Genomic DNA, 25527 nt, shown 5'->3' on the forward strand with positions numbered 1-25527 from the left:
GGGATTCTCAACAGGAATGCTCTACACCAGGGGTCCCCAACAACTGGGCTGCAGCCCACTACCAGCCTATGGCCTATTTGCAACTGGACTGTGGGCTGGCACACACGCCTGCATGCGCAGCTCAACTCGTCCAAGCGGCAGGCTGGCACACGTGCGTGCACGCAGCTTGATTTGTGCGAGTGGCGGGCTGGCACACACATGTATGCACATGCAGCTCCACTTGCAGTCGAAGTGCATGTGTATGCATGTGTGTGCTTGCTCGCCGCTTGCAGTTCCCCTCTCCCGCCCCCTCCCAGCCAGGCTGCCAAGCCCCAAAGATTGGGGACAGGTGTTTCTCAAACTCGGCCACTTTATGTTCTGACCTAGGCTCCCTTAAAAAGCAGGAAACAGAGTTTTGGTCCCAGCAAAACCCCTTTTATTTACATGATTGTGAATTCCTTTCATTCACAGTCAGCAAGGCCTGGCAAACAGTCTTTCAGAGGAGCATTTATCAACACAGACCTTATCTTGCTTGGAAAACTGCCAGGTAACTAGTTTCCAAACGCAGGGCAAGGCAAAACCTGGCACAGTCATGGACAGATCTTCCCACTCTTGAAATGATCAAATGAATGAATTGTTTCCTGAAAAAGCCCACTCTCCATTCGCTCCTTTTTTGTTTCCTATGGGAGGGGCCAATCACCTCCAAGGTGTGGCTTTACTCCTAAATTGACCCTGCTTTCTGAGTTGTTCTTGTCTTCTGAAAGCTCTGCACATGCGCACACTGGGAACAGGCTCCAGCTGTTCCTCTGCCTCACTGCTGTCTAGTTCCCTCTCTGCCTCTGACGTAGAGCCCTCGTCCGAGCTTTCCCCAGCCCCCAGGACTGGCCCATATTCCTTCCCAACCTACTCACTGTCCGACTCTGCTGCTAGCTCTGCTGGCTGCCAGCGGGCCACAACACTTTGAGATGAGTGGACTTCAACTCCCAGAATTCCCCAGCCAGCCATGGGAGTTGAAGTCCACTCATCTTAAAATGCCCTAGGTTGAGAAACTCCACTCTACACTTTTGTACACATTTTTGTTGCAGACTCAATTCATGTTTCAGTGATTTCTTTCCTTCTGTCAATCATATCTTCTAGTTTTCTCTTTGTTCCCCACCTTAGAGGAAGCTATATAGAAATCTACAGGCTAAGAGCACTTGGGATTACGGCCTCAGTTTGCACCAGTTTGGAAGGAGACAAAGGAAATGCACCTTATGATTCTATTCGTACAGCATAGACCAGGGGGGTCAAACTCAAGGCCGGCGGGCTGAATCCGGCCAACGGGATGCTTAGATGTGGCCTGCGGGGCCATCCTGGAAACAGCAAAGGATGGGCCTGCGGTCCCTCTGCTAGTGAAAACGGAGCTCGAGAGGGCTGCACAGGGTTTTGATAGCCCCCTGCAACCCGCTGCACAGCGAAAAGGGTGTGTTCTGTCCCCCCTCGCCTCCGTCCGAGTGATGGCTTAATTAGCCAGCACTATCAGCTCTGGCCGCAAACTAGCAAGCATCTGCCAAGTGACTCTGTTATCTCCCTTGATGCCGATGAGTCACCCAGGAAAAAAACAGTACTTCAGCTCTAGTTAAGCAGTTGATTTGCCTGCTACGAAGAGGCATAGCAGCTCTCACTGGTTTTATATCCTGTGGGGTGTGGCTCCATGACTCAGCACTTCCTAGGCCTGCCCCACCCCTGCTTCTGTTGTTCCTGCCTCTCCTGCCTATGAAACCTAGGGTCCAGCCAGGCCTGATTGCCATCAGCTGGGTCTGGAGGCATGGCCTGGGGGGGGAAAGAGTCAGGGGACGGAAGCCTCATTATCTCCTCCACCTGGCCTGCCTCTGGCTCCTGGAGCTGAGCCAGGGAAGCCGGTGCTCCCGAGGTAAGTCCTGATGGCCCTTCCTCCTCACTTTCCAAGTCACTTTCTGGCAGGGGGCCTGGCTCGGGGGGCGCAGACACAACACGGCCCTCCTGAGCTCCGTGTTCTCTGGGAGCATGATCGGGCCACCACAGACACTCCAGATGCAAGTGGCATGATGAGTGATGACGAGCTGGCCACACCCACTCCAGACACGTGCCCCTCCCCCGGAGATCAAATCCAACCCTGATGTGGCCCTCAATGAAATCGAGTTTGACACCCCTGGCATAGACATATTTTTAGGCTTTCTTGGCTTGACAGGTTCAGAGTCCTCTTGAACCACAAGATGGGCAGCAAATAAATTTGGTGGTGATGATGATGATGATGATAATAATAATGATGATGATGATGATGATGATGATGATGATAAGACCATAAAACATCTACATCTGGCTATCCCAGGCTTTGGGAAGGCCTCGATAGGTGGATAAAAATGCCAACCCCAGTCTGAACATCTGGCTGGGCTGTTCAAGGAACCAATATTAATAATAATGACCGGTTGCTCCTTCATCCTTATAAACAAAGACTGGCAGCATATCCTTCTGTCGATCTTGATTGTCATTCAGACATTTTTTTTTTAAAAAAAATCTCAAACCCTAAAGTGATCCATTTATAGATTTGAAGAACCAAACATCCATCCTGGAACTCCGTGGAACAAAGGGAGATACCCTCCCCCCCAAAAAAACGAAGTTCATCGTTTCTTCTACATTCACTTTTCCCAAATTCTGTGCAATTTCACTAGTTACCACTTCTCCTCTGCACACAGGTAGCCCTTGACTTAGAACCATGCAGTTAGTGAACATTCAAAGTTACAACGGCACTGAAAAAAAGTGAATTAAAACCGGTCCTCAACGTACGACCGTTGTAGCATCCCCACACTTGGGTGATCAAAATGTGAGAGGCTAGCAACAGGCACGTATTTATGATGGTTGCAGAGATCTGGGATCACATCATGGCCATTTGCAACCTTCCTGGTGGGCTTCGGACGAGCAAAGTCAATGGGGGGAAGTCAAATTCACTTAACGACCGCATGATTCCCTTAACAACTATTGTAGTTTGCTTAACACCCGTGGCAAAAAAAAAAAGATCATAAAATCTAGCGCGACTCACTTAACAATCATCTTGCTTAACAATGGAAACTCTGATCCCAACTGCGGTCGTAAAATGAGGATTACCTATAAGCTTATTTATAGACATATCAACAATCCTCCAACCATATTCCAGCCAAATTTCCCTCACTCGGATTGTGCAGTTGAGAGAACTGCTCCCCCAATGCTTTGCAAAGTTCAGAGTTGGAAAAGATAGATACGAATTAGAACGGAGGTCTCCAACCGTGGCAACTTTAAGACTTGTGGACTTCAACTCCCAGAATTCCTCAGCCAGCAAAGTAAAGCTGGCTGAGCAAAGCAAAGCTGGCTGAGGAACTCTGGGAGTTCAAGTCCACCAAGTCTTAAGAGTTGCCAAGGTTGGAGAGATCCCTGAATTAGAAGATATCAGCACCCAAGGATGGCAAGGGAAACAAGAATTTCGACCACTAAGCTAAAAAAATGCTCAGTATCTTGTCATTTAAAACCCTGTCATTATTGTGAAAGAATGATTCAGAGCCATTTAGGAATTTGATTAAATAAATAAATAAGGAAGACAGGTGAGGAAATTTCTAGAGTGCATAGGGAATGATGAATGGGAGGGCTGGGAAGGTAATTCCCAATGCTCAGATTCCTTATGTTTTTTAACTAAAGTCCCCCTTAGAATACAGGTAGTCCTTGACTTACAGCAGTTCATTTAGTGACCGTTCAAAGTCACAACGGCAATGAAAAAAAATGACTTATGACCGTTTTTTTCCCACACTTAGAACTGTTGCAGCATCCCCATTTTTGATCATATGATCAAAATTGGCAACGGGTTCATATTTATGACGGTTGCAGCGTCCCAGGGTCACGTGATCCCCTTTTGCGACCTTCCGACGAGCAAAGTCAATGGGGCAGCCGGATGTATTTAACAACCGTGTGACTAACATTAACAACGGCAGTGATTCACTTAACAACTGTGGCAAGAAAAGCCGTACAATGGGGCGAAACTCACTGAACAAATGTCTCGCGGAACGACAGAAATTCTGCGCTCAATTGTGGTCCTAAGTCGAGGACTACCTGTATTTTGCTACAAATTAGGGATGCACAATAGTCTTTAGTCCGAGGTCTGCCCTTCGTTTTTGAATGTCGCTGCATTGTAAAAAGGGGGAGAGAATTAAAAATGGGGGGGGGGGGTTGGGGAGAGGCAAATCTCCAATGTAAAGTCCATTTAGATAAATTTATATTCAGCTTTAACTAATTTTAATTTACGGCGTTACACACAACGCGTACGATTTCTTCTCCATGGCTTTAATTATTTCCCATTTCAGCCGCTGTTAAGAATTACAACCTGGGTGGCAAGTTTTACGCATGTCGAGCTGTGGACATCGAAGGTTTTCACAACTATTGTAACCTTAGGCCTGAGATTACACATCCCTGCTTCGCTCAAAGCACAGATTCCAAAATACCCAATCCTTTCTTTCTTTCTTTCTATTTATTTGCCGCCCAGACTTGTTTCGTTATGAGATGGGCTGCAAATAAATTCAATCAATCACTCAATCAATCAATCTCCTTAGAAAAGCCATCTTTTTCTCCCTCAGACCCTCACATTCACCCTTCCCGGCCATCGCTCTCCAGCAACGGATGGTATCCTAAGCGTGGCAATCTCAAATTAAACCGAACCACATCCAACAGAGAGGGACCCATTCACCTCAGGGGAAACCCAATACCGACTTTTGTTCTTGTTGATGAAAGACAAATCCCCAAAATGCCAAGGGCAAAGCTTCCATCAGAGTTAAAAATAAAAATGAAAACCACAACCAGCAAGCAAGGCACAAAAACTTGAAGTTCCCTTTTCCGCCAAATTACGGAGCAAGGTGGCTTATCATAACTGCAGCCAAATAACTCCAGGGCCCTCCTGGCGTTGGGTCAGTCCACTCCTACTGACGCCATTCCCAGGGGATGCACAGCTACAGCACGTTGGTAGTTGAAGCAAAGGTAACAGTCCAAGATGGCGGGGCATCTCAATGGCTTTAGGAGTGGAGCATTCCCTGCCCCGTGGCTCTTGATAGGCGGATGTGCTCAAGACGGGTCGGCGGCTCCTATAGACAAACTACTTCAAAAGGGGGCCCATAACTTTCTCTCTAGCCCTTCAGTCTTTTGCGGGGTGAGCGCTGGTGCTCTTTTGCTTCTGCGGTTCCCCTTTGGAAGATGGTGGCCGACGGTGACCCAAAGTCCTGACGTTACTCGCAGCTCCTGCAGGTTCTTCGGCCAGCTGCTGAAAAGACTTTTTCCAACCGCCCTTCCGGTTGCCCTGCTCGGGGCCTTCCTTGGAGGACAAATCCAATGTGCTGTGCTCTGTTTTCTGACGACGGGACGGAGGCCGGGGTCGTGTGGTGTACAAAAAAAGAGCCGGGTCGGGCATGGGTTCGAGGTCTTCGAAACTGCTGAGCCGCTCGCGAGCCACAATGTCCTTGAAGGCGCTTTTGCAATGGAAAGCGGTGCTCGCCTGCCGACGGTTGTGAGACTTTTGAGTCCTTTTTTTGGGCCTAGTCTCAGCGCTGGGTTGGGGGGCGGAGGGTTTCTCTGGGGGTCTCTCGGGCAGGCCTGTGTTCTTCTGCCGGGTACTGTGAAGTTTCTGTTTGCTTGAATGAAGCTGGAAGGAGAGGTAAGCGGCTGCCTCCGTCTGTTTCTGCAACTCCGTGTTCAGGACGGTTACTCGGTGGCTTCTCCTCTTGAGCTCTTCCAAGAACTTCCTTTCTTTGTTCCTCAGGTTGGATCGGAGGGCGGCCACCAAGCTCTCTTTATGCCTCAGCTCCTTGTGCAATTCCAAATTGTCCTTCTCTTTCTCTTTCAGTCGGGATTCCATGATTTTGCACTTTTCTTCCAGTTCCTGGTCTATTACGTCTAATGCAAGTGAGAAACAAAAGACAAAAGAACAGATTTGAGTACAACATTCACCACGAACATTCACCAAGTAATAGGGTCTCAGGTAAGGATTGAATACAGATAGACCTGGACTTATGATCATTCGTTAAGCGACCATTCAAAGTTACAAAGGCACAGAAACAAGTGACTTATGATTTTGACATTTTTCACAGGACTGTTGCAAAATCCCCGTGATCCAGAGGTGGTATTCAGCAGGTTCTGACCAGTTCTGGAGAACCGGTAGCAGAAATTTTGAGTAGTTCGGAGAACCGGTAAATACCACCTCTGACTGTCTCCACCCACATCTATTCTTTGCCTCCCGAGTCCCAGCTGATCAGGAAGGAATAGGGATTTTGCAGTAACCTTCCCCTGGAATGGGGTGGGAATGGAGATTTTACAGTATCCTTCCCCTGGAGTGGGGTGGGAATGGAGATTTTACAGTATCCTTTCCCTGTCACGCCCACTGAGCCACACCCACCAAGCCATGCCCACAGAACTGGTAGTAAAATTTTTTAAATCCCACCACTACCGTGGTCACCTGACCAAAATTCAGACGCTTGGCAACTGGCATGTACTTATAACGGTTGCAGCGTCCCGGGGTCACGTGATCACCTTTTACAACTTTCTGACAAGCAAAGTCATAGGGGAAGCCAGATTCACTTAACAACTGTGTTTACTAATTTTACAACCGCAGCGATTCGCTTAACAACTGTCTTGCTTAGCAACAGAAATGCTGGGCTCTGTTGTGGTCATACGTTGAGGACTACCTGTAGATCATAGATAACTCTCGCCTTCAGGATTAGGGACTGACTGGTATGGAGCTTTACACAACTGTGGCAAGAAGGTCATAAAACGGGGCAAAATTCAATTAACTGTCTCACTTAGCAACACTGATGTTGGGCTCCATTGTGGTTGTAAGCCGAGAACTACCTGTACAGTATTTGTAGCTCAAGGTTGAACTGTGTGGTTCTTGGTGCTCTCTGAGCTTGGTTGATGTAACTTGGTTGCTGAAATGGTATAGGTCAGCGGATGGCTAACCTTTTTGCCATCGCGTGCCAGGAGGGGATGGACCGGGGGGTCACGCACATGTGTGCCCACAACCATAATTCTATGCACCCTGCCCCCGCGCATGCACATGTAACCCCCTCACAATCCCCGCTTCTGGCACATGATGGCCCAGTGGGCCTGTTTTTCTCTCACCTGGCTCCAGAGCCTTTCTAGGAGTCTGGGGAGGGCAAAAATGGCCTCCCCACCCCCCGGAGTGCCTCTGGAGGCCAGAAACAGTCCGTTTGCCAACTTCTGGGACTGGAAGTTGGCAAACGGGCTGTTTTCGGCCTCCAGAAGACCTCTGGCGGGGGTTAGGGAAGGCTGTTTTGCCCCCCCCCAGACTCCTAGAGAGGCTCTGGAGCCAGGTGAGAGAAAAATGGGCCTTCCCCACCACCATCCGAGGTCCTCCAGAGGCAGGAAGCAGCCTGTTTCCCTACTTCTGGTGGGCTCAGTAAGCCCAAAAATCAGGCACCAGAGCTGAGTTCACGTACCCACTGATATGGCTATGTGTGCCACCTGTGGCACGCGTGCCATAAGTTCGCCATCACTGGTATAGGTCCTCCTGCTTGAGCAGGGGGATGGACTAGAAGACCTCCAAGGTGTCTTCCAGCTCTATTCTATTCTAAATTCTAAACTGATAATGTTACCTAGTTGCATAATGAAACATCCGCAAGAAAACAACGAAGCTCAGAGAGCACCAAGAAACCCACACGTTGGTGTGTAACAACCTCTTCTGGAATCACTACTGAATGATGGCATTTAACTGCAACCAGCCTGAACTCTCATGAGTTTCTCAAAGCTCGTGAGATTTTTACCATCTTTTTACCTGCATTTGTTCTTGTCAATGCTGAAAACCAGCATGAAAAAATGTTAATTTAAAAAAAAAAACATATATTCTTGTTTGAAAGCTCACATGAACTCTGACCATTCCAGTAATATCTTCCTTACATTTGGGTGTAATCCTATGGTGTTTTTTCGCAAGATCTCAACATTCTGGCGCAAAACTTCACAAGAACTTAACTACGGTGAGATTATCAAATCTTTTAGCCATTTTTAAACGATTCCCATGTATACAGGTAGTCCTTCGCTTACGACCACAACTGAGCCCAGAATTTATGTTGCTAAGTGAGAAATTTGTTAAGTGAGTTTTGCCCCATTTCACGACTTTTCTTGTTAAAGTAGTTGTTAAATTAGTAACTTGGTTGTTAAGTGAATTTGGCTTCCCCGTGGAATTTGCTTATTGGAAGGTTGCAAAAGAGAATCACATGACCCCAGGACAATGCAACCGTCATAAATATGAGTCAGTTGTCAAGCATCCAAATATAAATCACGTGACCACGGGGATGTGCAGCAGTCATAAGTCTGAAAAATGGTCATGTCATTTTTTTAGTGCCGTTATAACTTCAAACTGTCACTAAAGGAACTGTTGTAAGTCGAGGACTACCTGTATTTTAAATCAATAAAGCATAGATCAAGATATTGTTTAAATATACAATTGTTTTACTCTTGGACTAAGGAATGAGTGCATTTCAGGACATTCCAATTTTTGCTTCTTAAGATTTGGTATGTAGGGTATGAGGCAAAATCTGAATTTCCAATGGATTACACATTTCATTCTGTATTCAAAGATTAGCAATTTAAGGGGATCAGTAACCCAAACCACGTGCATGCATACATACACCCACACCCACCTCCACCCACACACTACCAATGACCATGAACATCCAGACTACTGAAAAAGTAGACAATCTGTTTGAACTATCTAAAATTTCACCTATGATATTTTTGTTCTGACCTAGGCTTCCTGAGACAGTAAAAAGCACATGAATAGTTCTTTACTTTTATTTCCTCTTTTTATTTCAATGGCTCCTTTTATTTCAATGGCTGTGAATTATGTTTATTCACAGCCCGTAATGAGTCACAAATAGTTTGCAAAGAGTCTGACAGAAGTCTGCCACTGTCCTTCGGGATAAGACTGATAAGCACCCATCCTTATCTCCCTTGACATGCTGCCAAAGACCTAATTGGCAATTAGCTTTGCAAGGCCACATGGAGCACAGAGTCAAAACGGAGCTTCAGAATTTAAACTGACCCAGAACAAACAAAGTTGCTTCCTGCAAAGGCTCAAGTCCCTTTGCTCCACCTTTATGTCTTATGGGAAGGGCCAATCATCTCCAAGCCTTACTCCCGAGTCACCCCTTTTGTCTTAACTCTTCTTGCCTTCTGGCAGCTCTGTGCATGCGCGCACTGGGAACAGGATCCTCCTGTTCCTCTGACTCACGTCAGACTCTGGAGGCTCCGGAGTCAGCACATAACTCCCAGATGGCCCTGGCCCCATCTCTGTCTCCGACGCAGAGCCCTCGTCCGGGCCTTCCCCAGACTCCAGGACTGGCCCATGTTCCTCCCCAGCCTCCTCACTGTCTAACTCTGCTGCCAGCTCCGCAGGCTGCAGGTGGACCACAACAATTTGGTGATTGAATTCCATAAGTTATCCAAATTAAAAATCAGATCAAAACTCAACCTTTTCTTGATAAATTTATCTTGTTTGTAGTAATGTTGTTGATAATCTTCCATTTTTTTCTTCTCCTTAAAAAAAAAGTCTTTGGAACAGGATTCTCCAACCTTGGCCATTTTACGACTTATGGACTTCAACTCCCAGAATTCCTCAGCTATCATGGCTGGCTGGAAAATTCTAGGGGTTAAAATCCACCAGTAATAAAGTTCCCAAGGTTGGAGCCCCCAAATTTAAAGCCAGCTGTAGTGTAGCCAAACCAGAAAAACTGTTTCATGTATGATAAAAGTGAGCTGCAACATGTCCAGACTGCAGATGACAGTTAGGTAGAGCTAGGTAGAGACTTATCATGCTACCCTTTTTTCCCATCTTTTAAAAAGGCTTTCTAATCCATGGGTCACATTTCTGCATTTATATCCATGCCACAGAATTTATCTTTGCTCAAACTTGCCGAGACAGTGTTTCAGTCTATAACTTCCCTTCCTTTCTTAACACATTCTTGTTCACCCGACCACATAATGACATCAGTTCTTCACTTATGATGTAAAAAGGTAAAGGTAAATATGTGCTAGTCGTTCCCGACTCTAGGGGGCGGTGCTCATCTCCGTTTCAAAGCCCAAGACGTCTCCGTGGTCATGTGGCCGGCATGATTAAACGCCAAAGGTGCAGGGAGCGTTGTTACCTTCCCACCAAAGGTGGTGCCTATTTTTCTACTTGCATATTTTACATGCTTTCGAACTGCTAGGCTGGCAGAAGCTGGGACAAGTCACGGGAGCTCACCCTGTTACGCGGCACTAGGGATTCGAACCGCTAAACTGCCGACCTTTCAATTGACAAGCTCAGCATCTTAGCCACTGAGCCACCTCATCCCTCTTATGATTACTTATTATGATTACTTGTTATTACTTATGATGTAGGGACCCATAAAGGAATGATTTCAACAATGGTACAAAGACACCTTTCACTGTGTCAGAAGAAAACAGGCAAGAAAGGCCCAGAAAAAACGACGTAGGTGTAAGAAACCACAAAGCTGTTAAGGGTGGAAGATAAAAACTCTTCTCAAGGGAAGGCTTGTCCAGTGAGTCAGCCATTTCTAAAGATGTCAGCAAAAGAATAAATATGCTGATTCATCCTTTATTCTCCTTTCTCTTTAAGCCTAGCAGGCCCAATTTAGGAACTTAACACAAATGCTGAGTCATTTTGTCATCATATGCCCAAGATACCTAACAAAATAACAGAGTTGGAACTTGGAAGGGACCTTGGAGATCTTCTAGTCTAACCCCCCGCTCAAGCAGGAAACCCTAAAACATATCAGACAAATGGTTGTCCAATATCTTCTTAAAAACACCCAGAGTAGAAGCACCCACAACATCTGGAAGCAACCTCTTCCATTGATTAATTATTCTGTCAATTTTTTTTAAGGTTGGTTCTCTCCTTAATTACCATATTTTTCGGACTATAAGACGCACCTTAGTTTTTGGAGAGGAAAATAAGAAAAAAAGCTGATTGGGGGTAGATCAGCCTCTCCGAATACCCCCAATCAGCTGTTCCCAGAGATGAACTTTAGCAACAGGTTCATTGGTTGTGAGCTCTGTGCCTTGCTTTTTTTTTCAGCCTCTCAAACCTCCATTTCAGAGGCTTTTTTTTCAGCCTCTCAAACGGAGGTTTCAGGGGCTTTTTCTTCAGCCTCTCAAACGGAGGTTTCAGGGGCTTTTTCTTCAGCCTCTCAAACGGAGGTTTCAGAGGCTTTTTTCAGCCTCTGAAACCTGCATTTCAGAGGCTGGGTGAAGCTACATTCGGTTTATAAGACGCACCCAAATTTTCACCCTCTTTTAGGGGGGGAAAAAGGTACATCTTATACTCTGGAAAATATGGTAGTATATCTCCATTGCTTCTTGTCCTGCCCTCAGATGCTTTGAGAATAGCTTGACTCCCTCTTCTTTATGACAGCCCCTATATAGTGAAACACTGCTATCATGTCTCCCCTGGTTCTTCTTTTCATTAAACTAGACATTCCCAGTTCCTGCAACCATTCTTCATATGTTTTAGTCTCTAGTCACTTAATCATCTTTGTTGCTCTTCTCTGCACTCTTTCTAGCATCTCAACATCTTTTTTATATAGTGGCAACCAAAACTGGAAGCAATATTCCAACTGTGGCCTTACCAAGACATTATAAACTGGTACCAACACTTCATGCAGGGATGGGATCCTACCGGTTGAACAACCAGTTTGCTGAGCGTGCGCTTTGGGCGGGCTCTCTCGCTGCGCTTGTGTGCATGCCAGATAGGTGGGTGGGTGCACAGTTTCCTTAAAATTGAACTTACACATTGCAAACAAGGAAAGGAGCAAGGAAAACAGCTGAGGAGGACCAATTCAATCAGCTGCCCCTGATCAGCTGAGCTTCAGAAACAGAAATAAAGGTCAGTATAACCAGGGGCGGGTGAGCAGGTGGGCGACTTTCACGGCAACAGAGAACCAGTTCGCTCTCGGCAGGAAGAGGGAACTTCCGGTTCTCCGGAATCGGTCTGAACCAGTCGAATCCCACCACCGACTTCATGTGATCTGGATTCTATCCACACATCTGCACACACATTCTGGAGAGAGAGAAGGTCCCCAAGAATGGGCTCCAGCAGAAGTTTGAAAGCTTGGAAGCCTAAACCTTTGGCCCTGGTGACCGACCCAGATTAGATTCTGAAACATAATCCTGGGACGCCTATATTTGCCTTTATTCAATTCTATCCCTCTATGGAGGCAACCTAGGACTGCCTTGGCTTTCTTGGCAGCTGCAGCACACTGCTGGCTCACATTTAAGTGGTTGTCCCCTAGAACTCCAAGATCCTTCTCAGAGTTACTACTACTGAGCCAGGTACAGAAGCTTGAAAAATGGAATCTTGAGGATCAGAAATCTAAGATGTCAATCTAAAGTCCAATTTCTACCACTTCTGGAAGTCAGCAACCTAAAACTAAGGAGAAATTTCCTAAGAGTGAGAACAATTAACCAGTGGAACTGGAACAGCTTGCCTTCGGAAGTTGTGGGTGCTCCATCACTGGAGGCTTTTAAGAAGAGACTGGACAGCCACTTGTCTGGAATGATGTAGAGCAGGGGTCTCCAACCTTGGCAACTTGAAGACTTGTGGACTTCAACTCCCAGAATTCCTCAGCCAGCTTTGCTGGCTGAGGGATTCTGGGAGTTGAAGTCCACAAGTCTTCAAGTTGCCAAGGTTGGAGACCCCTGGTGTAAGGTCTCCTGCTTGAAGAGGGGGTTGGACTTGAAGATCTCCAAGGTCCCTTCCAACTCTGTTATTACGTTCTGTTCTGACCCAAGAAGCTAAAAAGATCAGCTGAAGATAGCAAGGCGGTACCAGCTGGATATGTTTTTATGAGCCAGGCGTGTTCTCCCAGGCGTGGCCAGAGGCAGCTTCCTTGGGATGCTGCCCATTTCTCTTGCGAAGGCTGTCTCTTCCATCAGCATTCCATTCATCTGAAGCTTTCCACACTTCCTTTGCTGCGCTAACAGCCTCGCCTTTTGCCCCGGGGCTGAGGGTGGAACCTTGCATGCCCAAATAAAACCACAGCTTTGGGGAATGCAGTTGAAACCTCGAGACCCCATCCATTCAGATCGTCCCCCCCTCCCACCCACCCCGGGTTCATTAGCTTTGATCTCTCATTTGATTTCTAGTTCTTACAACAGTCTGAGCCAACTCTGGTGGCTCAGACAGCTAAGACAGTCTGTTATTAACACAGCTGCTTGCAATTACTGCAGGTTCAAGTCCCACCAGGCCCAAGGTTGACTCAGCCTTCCATCCTTTATAAGGTAGGTAAAATGAGGACCCAGATTGTTGGGGGCAATAAGTTGACTAAAATAGGATGAAGACTATTGCTAACATAGTGTAAGCCGGCCTGAGTCTTCGGAGAAGGGCGGGATATAAATGCAAATAAAAGAAAAAGAAAAAGAAAAAAAGAAAAAAAAAAGAAAAGAAAAAGAAAACAGAAATACACAACAGGAAAGGTGCCGGGAAGTGTTTCTCAATTTTAGCAACTTTAAGATGTGTGGTATGGATGGAATTATTACAAGGGAAAAAAGGTGGTAGAACATGGAGGTTGAATGAAAATCTGTTTAGATATGAGGATAATGTAACTTATTGTAAGAAACAGTTAAAAGAATTTTTTGATTTTAATATGTACAAAGGGACACCTATAGGAACTGTGTGGGAAGCGAGCAAAGCGTTTATTAGAGGGATATTGATTTATTTGGACAACAGGCAAAGGAATAATAAACAAAAGCAGCGTAGATATTTGGAAGAAGAAATTCAAAGGAAGCAACAGTTATTAATTCAAAACCCACAAGATCATAAACTTAAAGAGGCTATAAAAATATTACAGAGTCAATTTAATATGTTAATGGCAGACCAGGTGGCAACGAATATACAATATGCTAAACATAATACTTTTTGTAATGCAAATAAACCTGGGAGATGGTTGGCATATAATTTAAGGAAGAAACAGAAAGCACGTGTCATACAAAAAATAGAATATAAAGGTAAAGAGACATATCAACAGGATAAAATTAAAAAGGCATTCTCAGAATTTTATACTGCACTATATGCAAAAGACAAAATATTGGATAGGGATATTTATGATTATTTGAAAGATTATAAGGTGAATATTCTAACATTAGAACAGAAGGAGGAGCTGAACCGGCCGATAGCTACTGGAGAAATAGTGGAGGCAATTAAACAATTAAAATGGGAAAACCCTGGTACAGATGGTCTTACAGCAACTTATTATAAAAAACACAGGATGAAATATTAGGCCCACTTAAAGAATTATTTAATCAGATACAATTAGGAGTGGAATACCCCGTCATGGAAAACATCTTTTATTTCACTGATACGAAGAGGAGCAAGACTGCTCTAAACCTGGTAACTATAGGCCGATTTCACTTTTAAATAATGATTATAAGATTTTTGTAAAAATAATAGCAAATAGATTAATGTTAGTTTTACAACAAAGAATTCATACTGATCAATCTGGTTTTATAAAAGGGAGGCAGATGAGGAATAATGTTAGACAGATTATTAATATATTGGAATATTTGGAAAAGAAGAATACTTCAGCGGCACTTATTTTTTTGGATGCAGAGAAAGCCTTTGATCGATTGCATTGGGATTTTTTATTTAAATTAATAGAGAAAATGCAATTTGGAGACTGTTTTATTAGAATAATTAAAGCGATTTATGGAGAGCAAACAGCACAGATTATAGTAAATGGTAGTTTGACAGAAGTTATTAAGATTGCGAAAGGAACAAGACAGGGATGTCCCTTATCACCATTATTGTTTGTTTTGACTCTGGAACCATTATTAGATAAAATACGAGAATTAATGAAAATAGAGGAATTAAGATTAGACAATATGAGTACAAAGTTAGAGCTTTTGCAGATGATGTAGTGGTTACGTTAATGAATCCTATAAATTCAAGTAGATTTTGTTGGAAGTAATTGATAAATATGGAAAGGTATCAGGATTTAAAATAAATCAGAATAAACAAAAGTGATAATTAAAAATATGTCTATACAACAGAAACAAAAACTAGAGGAAATGACAGGATTTGAGGTAGTAAAAAGGTTAAATATTTAGGGTCTATATTAGCTCATCGAACAAGAAACTTTATAAGAATAATTATGACTTGCTATGGCAAAAGTTCAGAATGATATGAATGGCTGGAAGAAATTGCAGTTATCCCTATTGGGAAGGATTGCTATTAAAATGAATGTGTTACCTAGATTTTTGTTTCTGTTCCAGATGATACCTATAATTAAAAAGGATAAAAATTTGGAAGATTGGCAGAGTGGGATTAATAAATTTATATGGCAGGGTAAAAGGCGAGGTTAATTTGAAAATAATACAGGATTCACGGGAAAGAGGTGGTTTAAGAATGCCTAATTTTAAACTATATTATGAAGCAGTAACCCTCTCAGTAATAAGTGACTGGTTTAACTTAACAGAGGAAAGAATTTTGAATATAGAAGGTTATGACTTGTTATATGGATGGCATGCGTACTTATTTTATGGAAAAAGTGGATAGGGCTTTTAAGAATCATGTGTTGAGAAGTGCTCTTTTGGTCTGGAATAAATATTCCTATAAATTAGATTATAAGATTCCTATATGGGCGAGCCCTAGACATGCAATAGAGAATATAAATATAGAACAGAAACAGGAAATGATTACATATAAAGAACTTTTGTATGCTGAAGGAGGTAGATTGCAATTAAAATCATTACAGGTATTAAATGAAGAAGGGAGGAATTATACTTGGTTTCAATATGGGCAAATAAGTGCTAGATGGAAAGAAGATCAAAAAATTGGTATAATGCAAAGGGAGGAAAATTTAATAAAGCAAATTAGAAATCAGACCCAGGAGCATATAAAGAGATTGTATAATGTGTTGCTTGAAATAGATTCGGAAAAGGATTTGGTAAAGGATTGTATGATAAAATGGGCACAGAATATTCAGGAACCAATAATGTTGGAAACATGGGAGAAAATTTGGGTTAGAAATGTTAAGTTTACACAAGCACAGAATTTAAGGGAAAATTTTTATAAGATGTAGAAGAGATACCTACAATAGAAGAATGGATATTGAAAGTTATTAACTTGGCTGAGATGGCTAAAATCTCAGCGTTTTTAAAAGACAATACGCAGGAAAGATATTTAATTGAATGGAAAAAATGGATTGATTATCTACAAAACAGATATCAGATTAAGAAATATCAGATTGCCTTTGAATAATTAGAAAGTTATTTTATGTAATGGGGAGGGGGTTGGGAGACGAAAAGCTTTGGATGTGGTTATTTGGATTGGACTTTACCTTGTGATTGACCCGGGAAGCCGGGGGTGGGGGAGGGAGGGGGGTGTTTTGTTTTGTCTTTTTTTTTGGGAGGGAGGGGGAAAAAAGGGGGAAAATGTTTTTGTTTTTTTTAAAACTCTTTCAATAAAAAAAAATAAGATGTGTGGACTTCAACTCCCAGAATTCTCCAGCCAGCTTGCTGGAGAATTCTGGGAGTTAAAGTCCACGCATCTTAAAGTTGCCAAGCTTGGTCTGGGGCATCATTATAATCTTCTGAAGCATTGGGCATGGTTCCTAAGTTGTAATTTCTTGTGACCCAAGAGAAAAAAAACCCCCACATGATTGACTACATGACTGGAGGGTTACCATTTCGTGAAATGTAATTTGAAGATAATGCAAATGTAACAGGAAATGGAATTCAGTTTTGCTTTTGCTCCGAGCTGTTCCCTGTTTGTTTGAAGAGAGAGAGAGAGAGAGGGAGGGAGAGGGAGGGAGAAGGAGAGGGAGGGAGAGAGAGAGAGGTGGGGAGAGGGAAGGAGAGGGAGAGGAGGGGAGGGAGAGGAGGGAGAGGAGAGAGAGAAGGAGTGGAAGAGGGAGAGAGAGAGAGGGAGGGAGAGGCAGAGAGAAGGAGGGAGAGGGAGAGAGAGACAGAGAGGGAGAGGAGGAGAGGGAAGGAGAGAAGGAGTGGAGAGGAGAGAGAGAGAGGGAGAGGGAGAGGAGGAGAGGGAAGGAGAGAAGGAGGGAGAGGGAGAGAGGGAGAGGAGGGAGAAGGAGAGGAGGGAGAGAGAGAGGTGGGGAGAGGGAAGGAGAGGAGAGAGGGAGGGAGAGGAGGAGAGGAGAGAGAAGGAGTGGGAGAGGGAGAGAGAGGGAGAGGGAGGGAGAGGGAAGGAGAGGGAAAGAGAGAAGGAGTGGGAGAGGGAGAGAGAGAGAGGGAGAGGGAGAGAGAGAAGGAGTGGGAGAGGGAGAGAGAGAGAGAGGAAGAGAGAGGAGAGGAAAGAGAGAAGGAGGGAGGGAGAGAGAGGTGGGGAGAGGAAGGAGAGGGAGAGGGAGGGAGAGAGAGGAGGAGGGAGAGAGAAGGAGTGGGAGAGGGAGAGAGAGGGAGAGGGAGAGGAGGAGAGGGAAGGAGAGGAAGAGAGAAGGAGTGGGAGGAGAGAGAGAGGGAGAGGGAGAGAGAGAAGGAGTGGGAGAGGGAGAGAGAGAGAGAGGAAGAGAGAGGGAGAGGGAAAGGGAAGGAGGGAGAGGGCGAGTGGGAGGGAGAGAGAGAGGGAGAGAGAGAGAGAGAGAGAGATTCTGGGTGGTTGCCCACCTTGAAAAAGAGGTTTGTAATTAAGACTTTTCCTGCATCTGGCATTGACATTGGAGTGGCACAGAACAACTATGGTGGGGATGGTGTGTGTGTGTGTGTGTGTGTGTGTGTGTGTGTGTGTGTGTGTGTATGCGCGCGTGCGCGCGTGAATGGTTTTATTGCAGCTTTGGCTGATAAATTTGGGACATCTCTACCTGGAAGAGAAATATCTTGCTTCAATGTTTAAGCAAGATTTTGGATTTTGGTTACCACCTTTAAAGCGCTCCATGGCTTAGGGCCCGGGTACTTACGGGACCGCCTGCTGTTACCTCATGCCTCCCACCGACCCGTACGCTCACACAGAGAGGGCCTTCTCAGGGTGCTGTCCGCCAAACAATGTCGGCTGGCGGCCTCCAGGGGCAGGGCCTTCTCTGTTGGAGCTCCTACGCTCTGGAACGAACTTCCCCCTGGTTTACGTCAATTGCCTGATCTTTGGACTTTTCGCCGTGAGCTGAAAACGCACCTATTTATTCAAGCGGGACTGGCCTAAAAGTTTTATTAAATTTTAATTGGGGTAATTTATATTTTAAGGTTTGTTAAATTGCTTTTAAATTCCGGCCACCTTGTAATATGTTTTGTTTTAATCTTGTTTTAATGTGTATATTGTGGATTTTTTATATGGCTGTACACTGCCTTGAGTCCTTCGGGAGAAGGGCGGTATAAAAATCGAATAAAATAAAATAAATAAAATAATAATGTGGAGGCAACCTCAAGCATAGACTTTTGCAAAGTGTTTTTGTGGGGTAGCCCTTGAATAGCAATAGCACTTAGACTTACATAGTGCTTTTAAAGCCCTCTCTAAGCAGTTTTACAAAGTCAGCCTATTGCCCCCAAACAATCTGGGTCCTCATTTTATCCACCTCGGAAGGATGGAAGGCTGAGTCAACCTTGAGCCGGTGAGATTCGAACTGCCGAACTGCTGGCAGCCGGCAATCAGCAGAAGTAGCCTGCAGTACTGCATTCTAACCACTGCGCCACTGCGGCTCATACATACATACAATATCTTAAATACAGGTAGTCCTTGACTTACGTCCACAATTGAGCCCAAAATTTCTGTTGCTAGTTGAAACATTTGCTAAACGAATTTTTGGCCATTTTGCAAAAATTGCCACAGGTGTTACGCAAATCACGGCAGTTGTTGAGTTAGTAACACGGTTGTTAAGTGAACCTGGCTTCCCCACTGACTTTGCTTGTCAAAAGGTCGCAAAAGGGTGACCCCGGGAAAACTGGGACCGTCATAAATATGAGTCAGTTGCCAAGCATCTGAATTTTGATCACGTTACCATGGGATACTGCAAGGCTCATAAGCAGGGATGAAATGCTCCTGGTTCCAACCGGATCATCCGATCCGGTAGCAATGGTGGCAGGTGGTTTAGAGAACCGGTAGCAAAAATCCCTGCCCCCCCCACATGCCCAGCTGAGCCACACGATCATCAGAGGTTTTTTTTTTACTTTTAAAAGCATTTTTTCTTTTTGCACAAAAAATGCTTTTAAAAGTAAAAAAAAGCCTCTGATGATCACGTGGCTCAGCTGGGATCATCAGAGGCTTTTAAAAGTATTTTTTCTACAGCCTCTTTGGTCGAAGAAGTTGTAGAAAAAATGCTTTTAAAAGTAAAAAAAAAAAAGTTGGCCCAGTCACATTACCCCCACCTGAAACCATGTCCACAGAACCAGTAGTAACAAATTTTACATTTCACAACTGCTCGTAAGTCTGAAAAATGGTCATAAATCACTTTTAACTGGGCCGTTGAACTTAGAACGGTCACTAAATGAACCATCATAAGTCGAGGGCTACTTATATTTTGAAACAAATGACCGCTGAAGCTGATTTCCTTCTTCCTCCATTTTAAAGCTACTGATTTAATTTCTGTATTGTGTCTGTTATGATTTCAGGTCTGCTTGAATGGATGTTTCTATTGTCTTGCTGTACTGTGAGCCCTGCAGTGCCATTAAGGGATTGAGCAGTTTATAAATCTTGCAAATGAATCTACGAATGAATAAATAAATATGCTGTTAACAAAAACGTAAATGTTGTTTGTTTTTCTTGTGACAGGAAGATATGTTTTAGGACCCTGCTTGCGAATGCTGTACTGCTTATTTATTCTTCCTTGAAAGAAAATTAATAATAATACAAATGATTTATTTATTTACATATGACATTTACTGTATATGGCTAATCAACTCAGACAAATGTGACTTTGGATGACATACAGCAATAGAAAAAGAGCCAGAAAGTAAATACGATTAAAATTATACCAACTGCATTTAATAGATGATTGGAAACCCTCAGTGCTGTGTCCTTGGCGCTCCCTGAACTTGGTGGTTTGCTTGCAGATATTTCATTACCCAGCTAGATAACGTCATCAGTGCTAGTGAGTATGGGCTTTGCCTCCTGTTTATATACAGTAGCCTTTGTATGATTCCTGAAGTGCTTGATGATCATATGGGGTTCCAATAGAAGAAAATACACTGTATGTAGCTCAGGATTGGTCCGTGGAGTCCTTGATGTGTAATGCTCTTTACCCAGATGGAATCTCTTATGATCCCGTGGTGGTGCAGTGGTTACAGTGCAGCGCTGCAGGCTACTTCTGCTGATCACCGGCTGCCAGCAATTTGGCAGATCGAATCTCACCAGGCTCAAGATTGACTCGGCCTTCCATTCTACTACTATTAATCGTTTCATAGTTCCCATCACCAATCTCTTTCCACTTATGACTGTATGACTATAACTTGTTGCTGGCAATCCTTATGATTTATATTGATATATTGACCATCAATTGTGTTGTAAATGTTGTACCTTGATGAACGTATCTTTTCTTTTATGTACACTGAGAGCATATGCACCAAGACAAATTCCTTGTGTGTCCAATCACACTTGGCCAATAAAATTCTATTCTATTCTATTCTTCTGAGGTGGGTAAAATGAGGACCCAGATTGTTGGGCGCAATAGGCTGACTCTGTAAACCGCTTAGAAAGGGCTGCAAAGCTCCGTGAAGCGGTATATAAGTCTAAGTGCTATTGCTTTCCTGGCCCCAAAGGACCATGTTTTTAATGCTTCCCTAAAGCCAACAGGGTCAGGGTTAACATATATAGGGCGAGAGATAATTCCCAAGGGCAGGTGATGCAACTGAAAATGCACACTTCTTAAGGGAAGAGGGAGAAATGGAATGGAATGGCATAGCAATAGCACTTAGACTTATATACATTCTACGGTATTCTTTTCCAGCTATGAAGCTGTAAAACTTCATAGTGCTTTACACCACTTTCTAAACGGTTTACAATGTCAGCGTATTGCCCTCAACAATCTGGCTCCTCATTTTACCTACCTCAGAAGGATGGAAAGCTGAGTTAGCCTTGAGAAGGCCAGGATCAAATTCCTGGCAATGGGCAGAGTTAGTCTGAAATACTGCACCACCATGACAGAATAGAATAGAATGGAATGGAATGGAAATAGGAATAAATAGAACAGAACAGAACAGAACAGACTGGAAGGACTTTGGAAGTCTTCTAGTCCAACCCACTGCTCAAGTAGGAAACTCTATACCTGTGATGGCGAACCTATGGCACATGTGCCACAGGTGGCACGCGTAGCCATACCAGTGGCCATTTTCACCCTCCCCAGACTCCTAGAGAGGCCCTGGAGGCTGGGGACAGCAAAAAACAGGCCTTCCCGTCTCACCGGAAGTTGGCAAACGGCCATTTTCGGTCTCCAGAGGACCTTCTGGGGGGTGGGGTGGGGTGGAGAAGGCCATTTTTGCCCTCCCCAGACTCCTAGAAAGGCTCTGGAACCAGGTAAGAGAGAAAAATGGCCCTACTGGGCCATTACGTGCCAGGAGTGGGGGGAGCAGGGGGGGGTATCACGCAGCATGCGCAGGGTGCATAGAATTATGGGTGTGGGCACAGGCGCACATGATGCCCCCGGCACATGATGGCCAAAAGGTTAGCCATCACTGCCCTATACCATTCCAGACAAGTGGCACCCAGTCTCTTCTTAAAAGCCTCCAGTGATGAAGCACCCACAATTCTGAGAGGCAAGCTATTCTATTAGTTAATTGCTCTCACTATCAGGAAACGTCTCCTTAGTTCCAGAAGGAGAAGAAAGAAAAGAAGGAGAATAGTAGTAGTAATAGTAGTAGTAATAGTAATTGTTGACATCAGGTAGAGAGTAGTTTTCACTGGGATTGTTGCAAGGGTGAACAAGTCTGACTCCAGTGCCATATGACCTAATTTGAAACACCTTCTTTCTATGATCCTTCACTTTCTTAACAGTTATACTGTTAAGTAGAAACCTTTAAATTTCTAGGTTCTATCATATCACAAGATCTCAAATGGACAGCTAACATCAAAAACATCATCAAAAAAGGACAACAAAGAATGTTCTTTCTGCGCCAACTCAGTAAGCTCAAACTGCCCAAGGAGCTGCTGATCCAGTTCTACAGAGGAATTATTGAGCCTGTCATTTGCACCTCTATAACTGTCTGGTTCGGTTCTGCAACTCAACAAGAAAGACACAGACTTCAGAGGATAATCAGAACTGCAGAAAAAATAATTGCTACCAACCTGCCTTCCATTGAGGACCTGTATACTGCACGAATCAAGAAGAGGGCCATGAAAATATTTACAGATCCCTCACATCCAGGACATAAACGGTTTCAACTCCTACCCTCAAAACGACGCTATAGAGCACTGCACACCAGAACAACTAGACACAAGAACAGTTTTTTCCCAAAGGCCATCACTCTGCTAAACAAATAATTCCCTCAACACTGTCAAACTATTTGCTAAATCTGCACTACTATTAATCTTCTCATCGTTCCCATCACCAATCTCTTTCCACTTATGACTGTAACTTTGTTGCTGGCAATCCTTATGATTTATATTGATATATTGACCATCATTTGTGTTGTAAATGTTGTACCTTGATGAACGTATCTTTTCTTTTATGTACACTGAGAACATATGCACCAAGACAAATTCCTTGTGTGTCCAATCACACTTGGCCAATAAAAAAAATTCTATTCTATTCTATTAAATGTGAAGGAAGCGACAGAAGATACGTTAAGATTATTTGAAGGTGGAGAAAGAGAAAAAACTCAATGCTATGGACAAAGAGAGAGGGAAAGAAAAAAAAATACAATGTCAGGGAGATGAAGATAGAGAGAGAAAAAAGGATGCTGGCAATTCCAAGACAGAGGAGGTATCAACAAGAGAGAAAATGGCCACCAAGTTTTGTTGCCTATGAAGTAATCATCTCCTCAGAATCCTGGATTCTAGGATTCACCCAAAATAACATTTCATCAATTATAGCTCCTCAAATTGTACATGCCCTCAAAGGTTCATAGAGCTGGGCTACATTTTTTCCCCAGTATAATAACACTGCCCCAGGAGGGAAGATTTTGAGATGATTTTGAAAGCGACAAGGCTGGCTTGCTTAGGCTTTCAAACGAGGTCACAATTTCATGCCGCTGGGAAAAACCACGAAACTAGACAAAACCAGATGCCAGGACAGGACAATGTTCAACTGGGAATCCTTCCAAGTCTGGGGAAGATGCTGTGAGCAAAGCAGCCAGCTGAACAATATCACTCATGCCTGGTCATTTGGCACCCTCTGCCGGTACTTTCAATTGGAGACTTGAATGAAAGGCATCATTCAGTGGAGAGAGAGAGAGAGGAAGGAGAAAGGCAACTGGGAGTCAGACCAACAATCAAGCAAACAATAGCCCAATTAAGAAATTGCCAAAGAAGCCAACTGTAAACAGCCCAACTGAAGAATCTCTAAGACCACATATCTCTAAGACCACAATCACCGCACCGACAAGCCACTAGAACAGGGGTCTCCAATCTTAGTAACTTTAAGACTTGTGGACTTCAACTCCCAGAATCTTGTGAAGTCCACAAGTCTTAAAGTTTCCAGGGTTGGAGATCCCTGCACTAGAATATAAACTGACAGCAAACCTAGGTTGGGTAATGAAATACCTGCAAGAAAAGAAGCAAGCCCAGAGAACACCAAGCATTCCTCAGTTTGAGTCTCTTAATAATTCCTTCGCTCCCATTGTTATAGTCCAGGGGTCTCCAACCTTGGCAACTTTAAGACTTGTGGACTTCAACTCCCAGCTTTGTTGGCTGAGGAACTCTGAGAGTTGAAGTCCCCAAGTCTTAAAGTTGCCAAGGTTGGAGAGCTCTGCTCTAGTTAGTAAAATGTATTTTTAAAAAGCAAATCAAGCTGGAACAACTGTGGCTCTTACAATTTACTGAACACCCAAGTTCTTCTCTCTTTCCCATCTTCACATCCACCTTTTTAGGTTAAGAGGGAGTATTTATAGACAGCTCAGCTGCTAGTATAATTTCAAGAAGAGCCATGCTGGATCCCATCAAACGTCAAATATCTTTTCCATATTGGGATTCAATGCATGTGTAGATCGTAGTATATTATCCCTAGTTTATATTTGTTAATTCGGTTTAAAAAGGGGGGAAATTATCTTCTCACTTACCTTGCTGTTTGGCTTCCAACTCTTTCACTTCCAGATCATGGGTCAATTCTAAACAAAAAAAAAGAATGAAGCAGGAAGGTTAAATTCCTTTACTGTTTATTAAGAGATTGTTTATTATTTTATAGATCAATGCAAGGACTTGTCAGACAGGCCACAACTTAAGCCTCTAAATAAAACTGATCCTTTACTCTGTTAGATGAGAAAAATAGACAGTTTATTAGATATCAAATGTTTTGCAGGAGTGCAAAGACAGAACTGAAAATCCTGTGCCAAAATCCCTTCAGTTCTCTTCTGAATTTGCTGAAATGGCAAAATTGACTGTTTTGTTTTCTTATCCCTGACCAAACAGCCAAAGTACTTTAATAAAAGACTGGAAACTTCATATAGATTTTTTGCTGAAAATGGGGAAAAAATGTGATTTATGGATGTACTGATTAAAAGGGGTTGAATATAAGAAGAGAATCATATGTAATCTTAAAGAGATGATAAGTTTGTAATTACTACTGTATAAAGCAGCTTGGAAGTAGTTTATTTATGTATCTTTTATTTGTTGTCTATATTACTTTTAGCGCTTTCTTCTTTTAGTACTTTCTTCTTTTAGGTTTTCCTTTCCTTTTTCTTGCTTTTACTTTGTATGACTTCATGCTTATCTGTTACTTATGTAAAAATCTCTAATAAAAATTATATACTTGAGACGTTTTTCTGAGAAGGGATCTGATCGATTTTGTTAGACTCTGAATGGAATCCATAGTACAAAAAAATCAGGATAATCTGTTCTAAACAGAAACTAAATCTGTTACTATATGGTTTGTGTTACATCATAAGTAGGATGGTAAGGCTGCCTATGTTCTGAGTTGCAAAGGCTTTATGGCTTTAAACGCAAACTTTTAGAGATTCTCTTGACTTAAAGTCAGATCGGTTTGATTGGGTTTATTTAATGGGTTTAATTAAGACCTTTTAATTAAATGGTTTCAATGGGCTCCTGTAAACAGGTTTTAATTAAGAGCTTTTAATTGAGTGGCTTCACTTTAGAGGTTTATAAACGGATTTTAATTAAGGGCTTTTAATAGAGAGGTTCCTAGGCGGGGATCGTTTCCACTTTGGCACTGCAAAAATAACAATGAAACAAGACAGGCAGACATGTTGTAAACATGCACCAAATTAAATCAATCAATCAATCAATCAATCAATCAATCAATCAGAGTTTTGTTCAACAAGGGATGGTTGTCAGGTTGAAACCCAAAGGTGAGACAGTGAGAGCCAATCCAGTCCAATCTTTTGTTTTAATCTAATGGACAGAATCTTGCCAGACTAAAGTTGTAACAAGCACACATTCTGTTATACCACTTTCAGTAATAA

The 25527-nt window shown here is 43.3% G+C and overlaps 1 protein-coding gene and 1 long non-coding RNA gene across 2 annotated transcripts in view; one reads left to right on the forward strand and one right to left on the reverse strand.

Moving 5' to 3' along the window:
• Nucleotides 1-310: 310 nt before the first annotated feature.
• CCDC92B (coiled-coil domain containing 92B) overlaps nt 311-25527 on the reverse strand; it is a 56926-nt gene continuing 31709 nt past the window's right edge. Inside the window, exons 3-4 of the mRNA XM_058164268.1 lie at nt 24169-24216; nt 311-5901 (exon numbers count right to left, since the gene is read on the reverse strand). Coding sequence (XP_058020251.1) covers nt 5147-5901; nt 24169-24216 — 803 coding nt within the window. The 3' untranslated portion in view covers nt 311-5146. The remainder of the gene's footprint in view (nt 5902-24168; nt 24217-25527) is intronic.
• On the forward strand, nt 11756-20585 carry LOC131188754 (uncharacterized). Its single transcript, XR_009152823.1, has 2 exons — nt 11756-11902; nt 19570-20585. It is a non-coding gene; the product is annotated as an uncharacterized LOC131188754 (long non-coding RNA).

This window comes from Ahaetulla prasina, chromosome 1 (genome assembly GCF_028640845.1).
Source record: "Ahaetulla prasina isolate Xishuangbanna chromosome 1, ASM2864084v1, whole genome shotgun sequence".
NCBI classification, from domain to species: domain Eukaryota; kingdom Metazoa; phylum Chordata; class Lepidosauria; order Squamata; family Colubridae; genus Ahaetulla; species Ahaetulla prasina.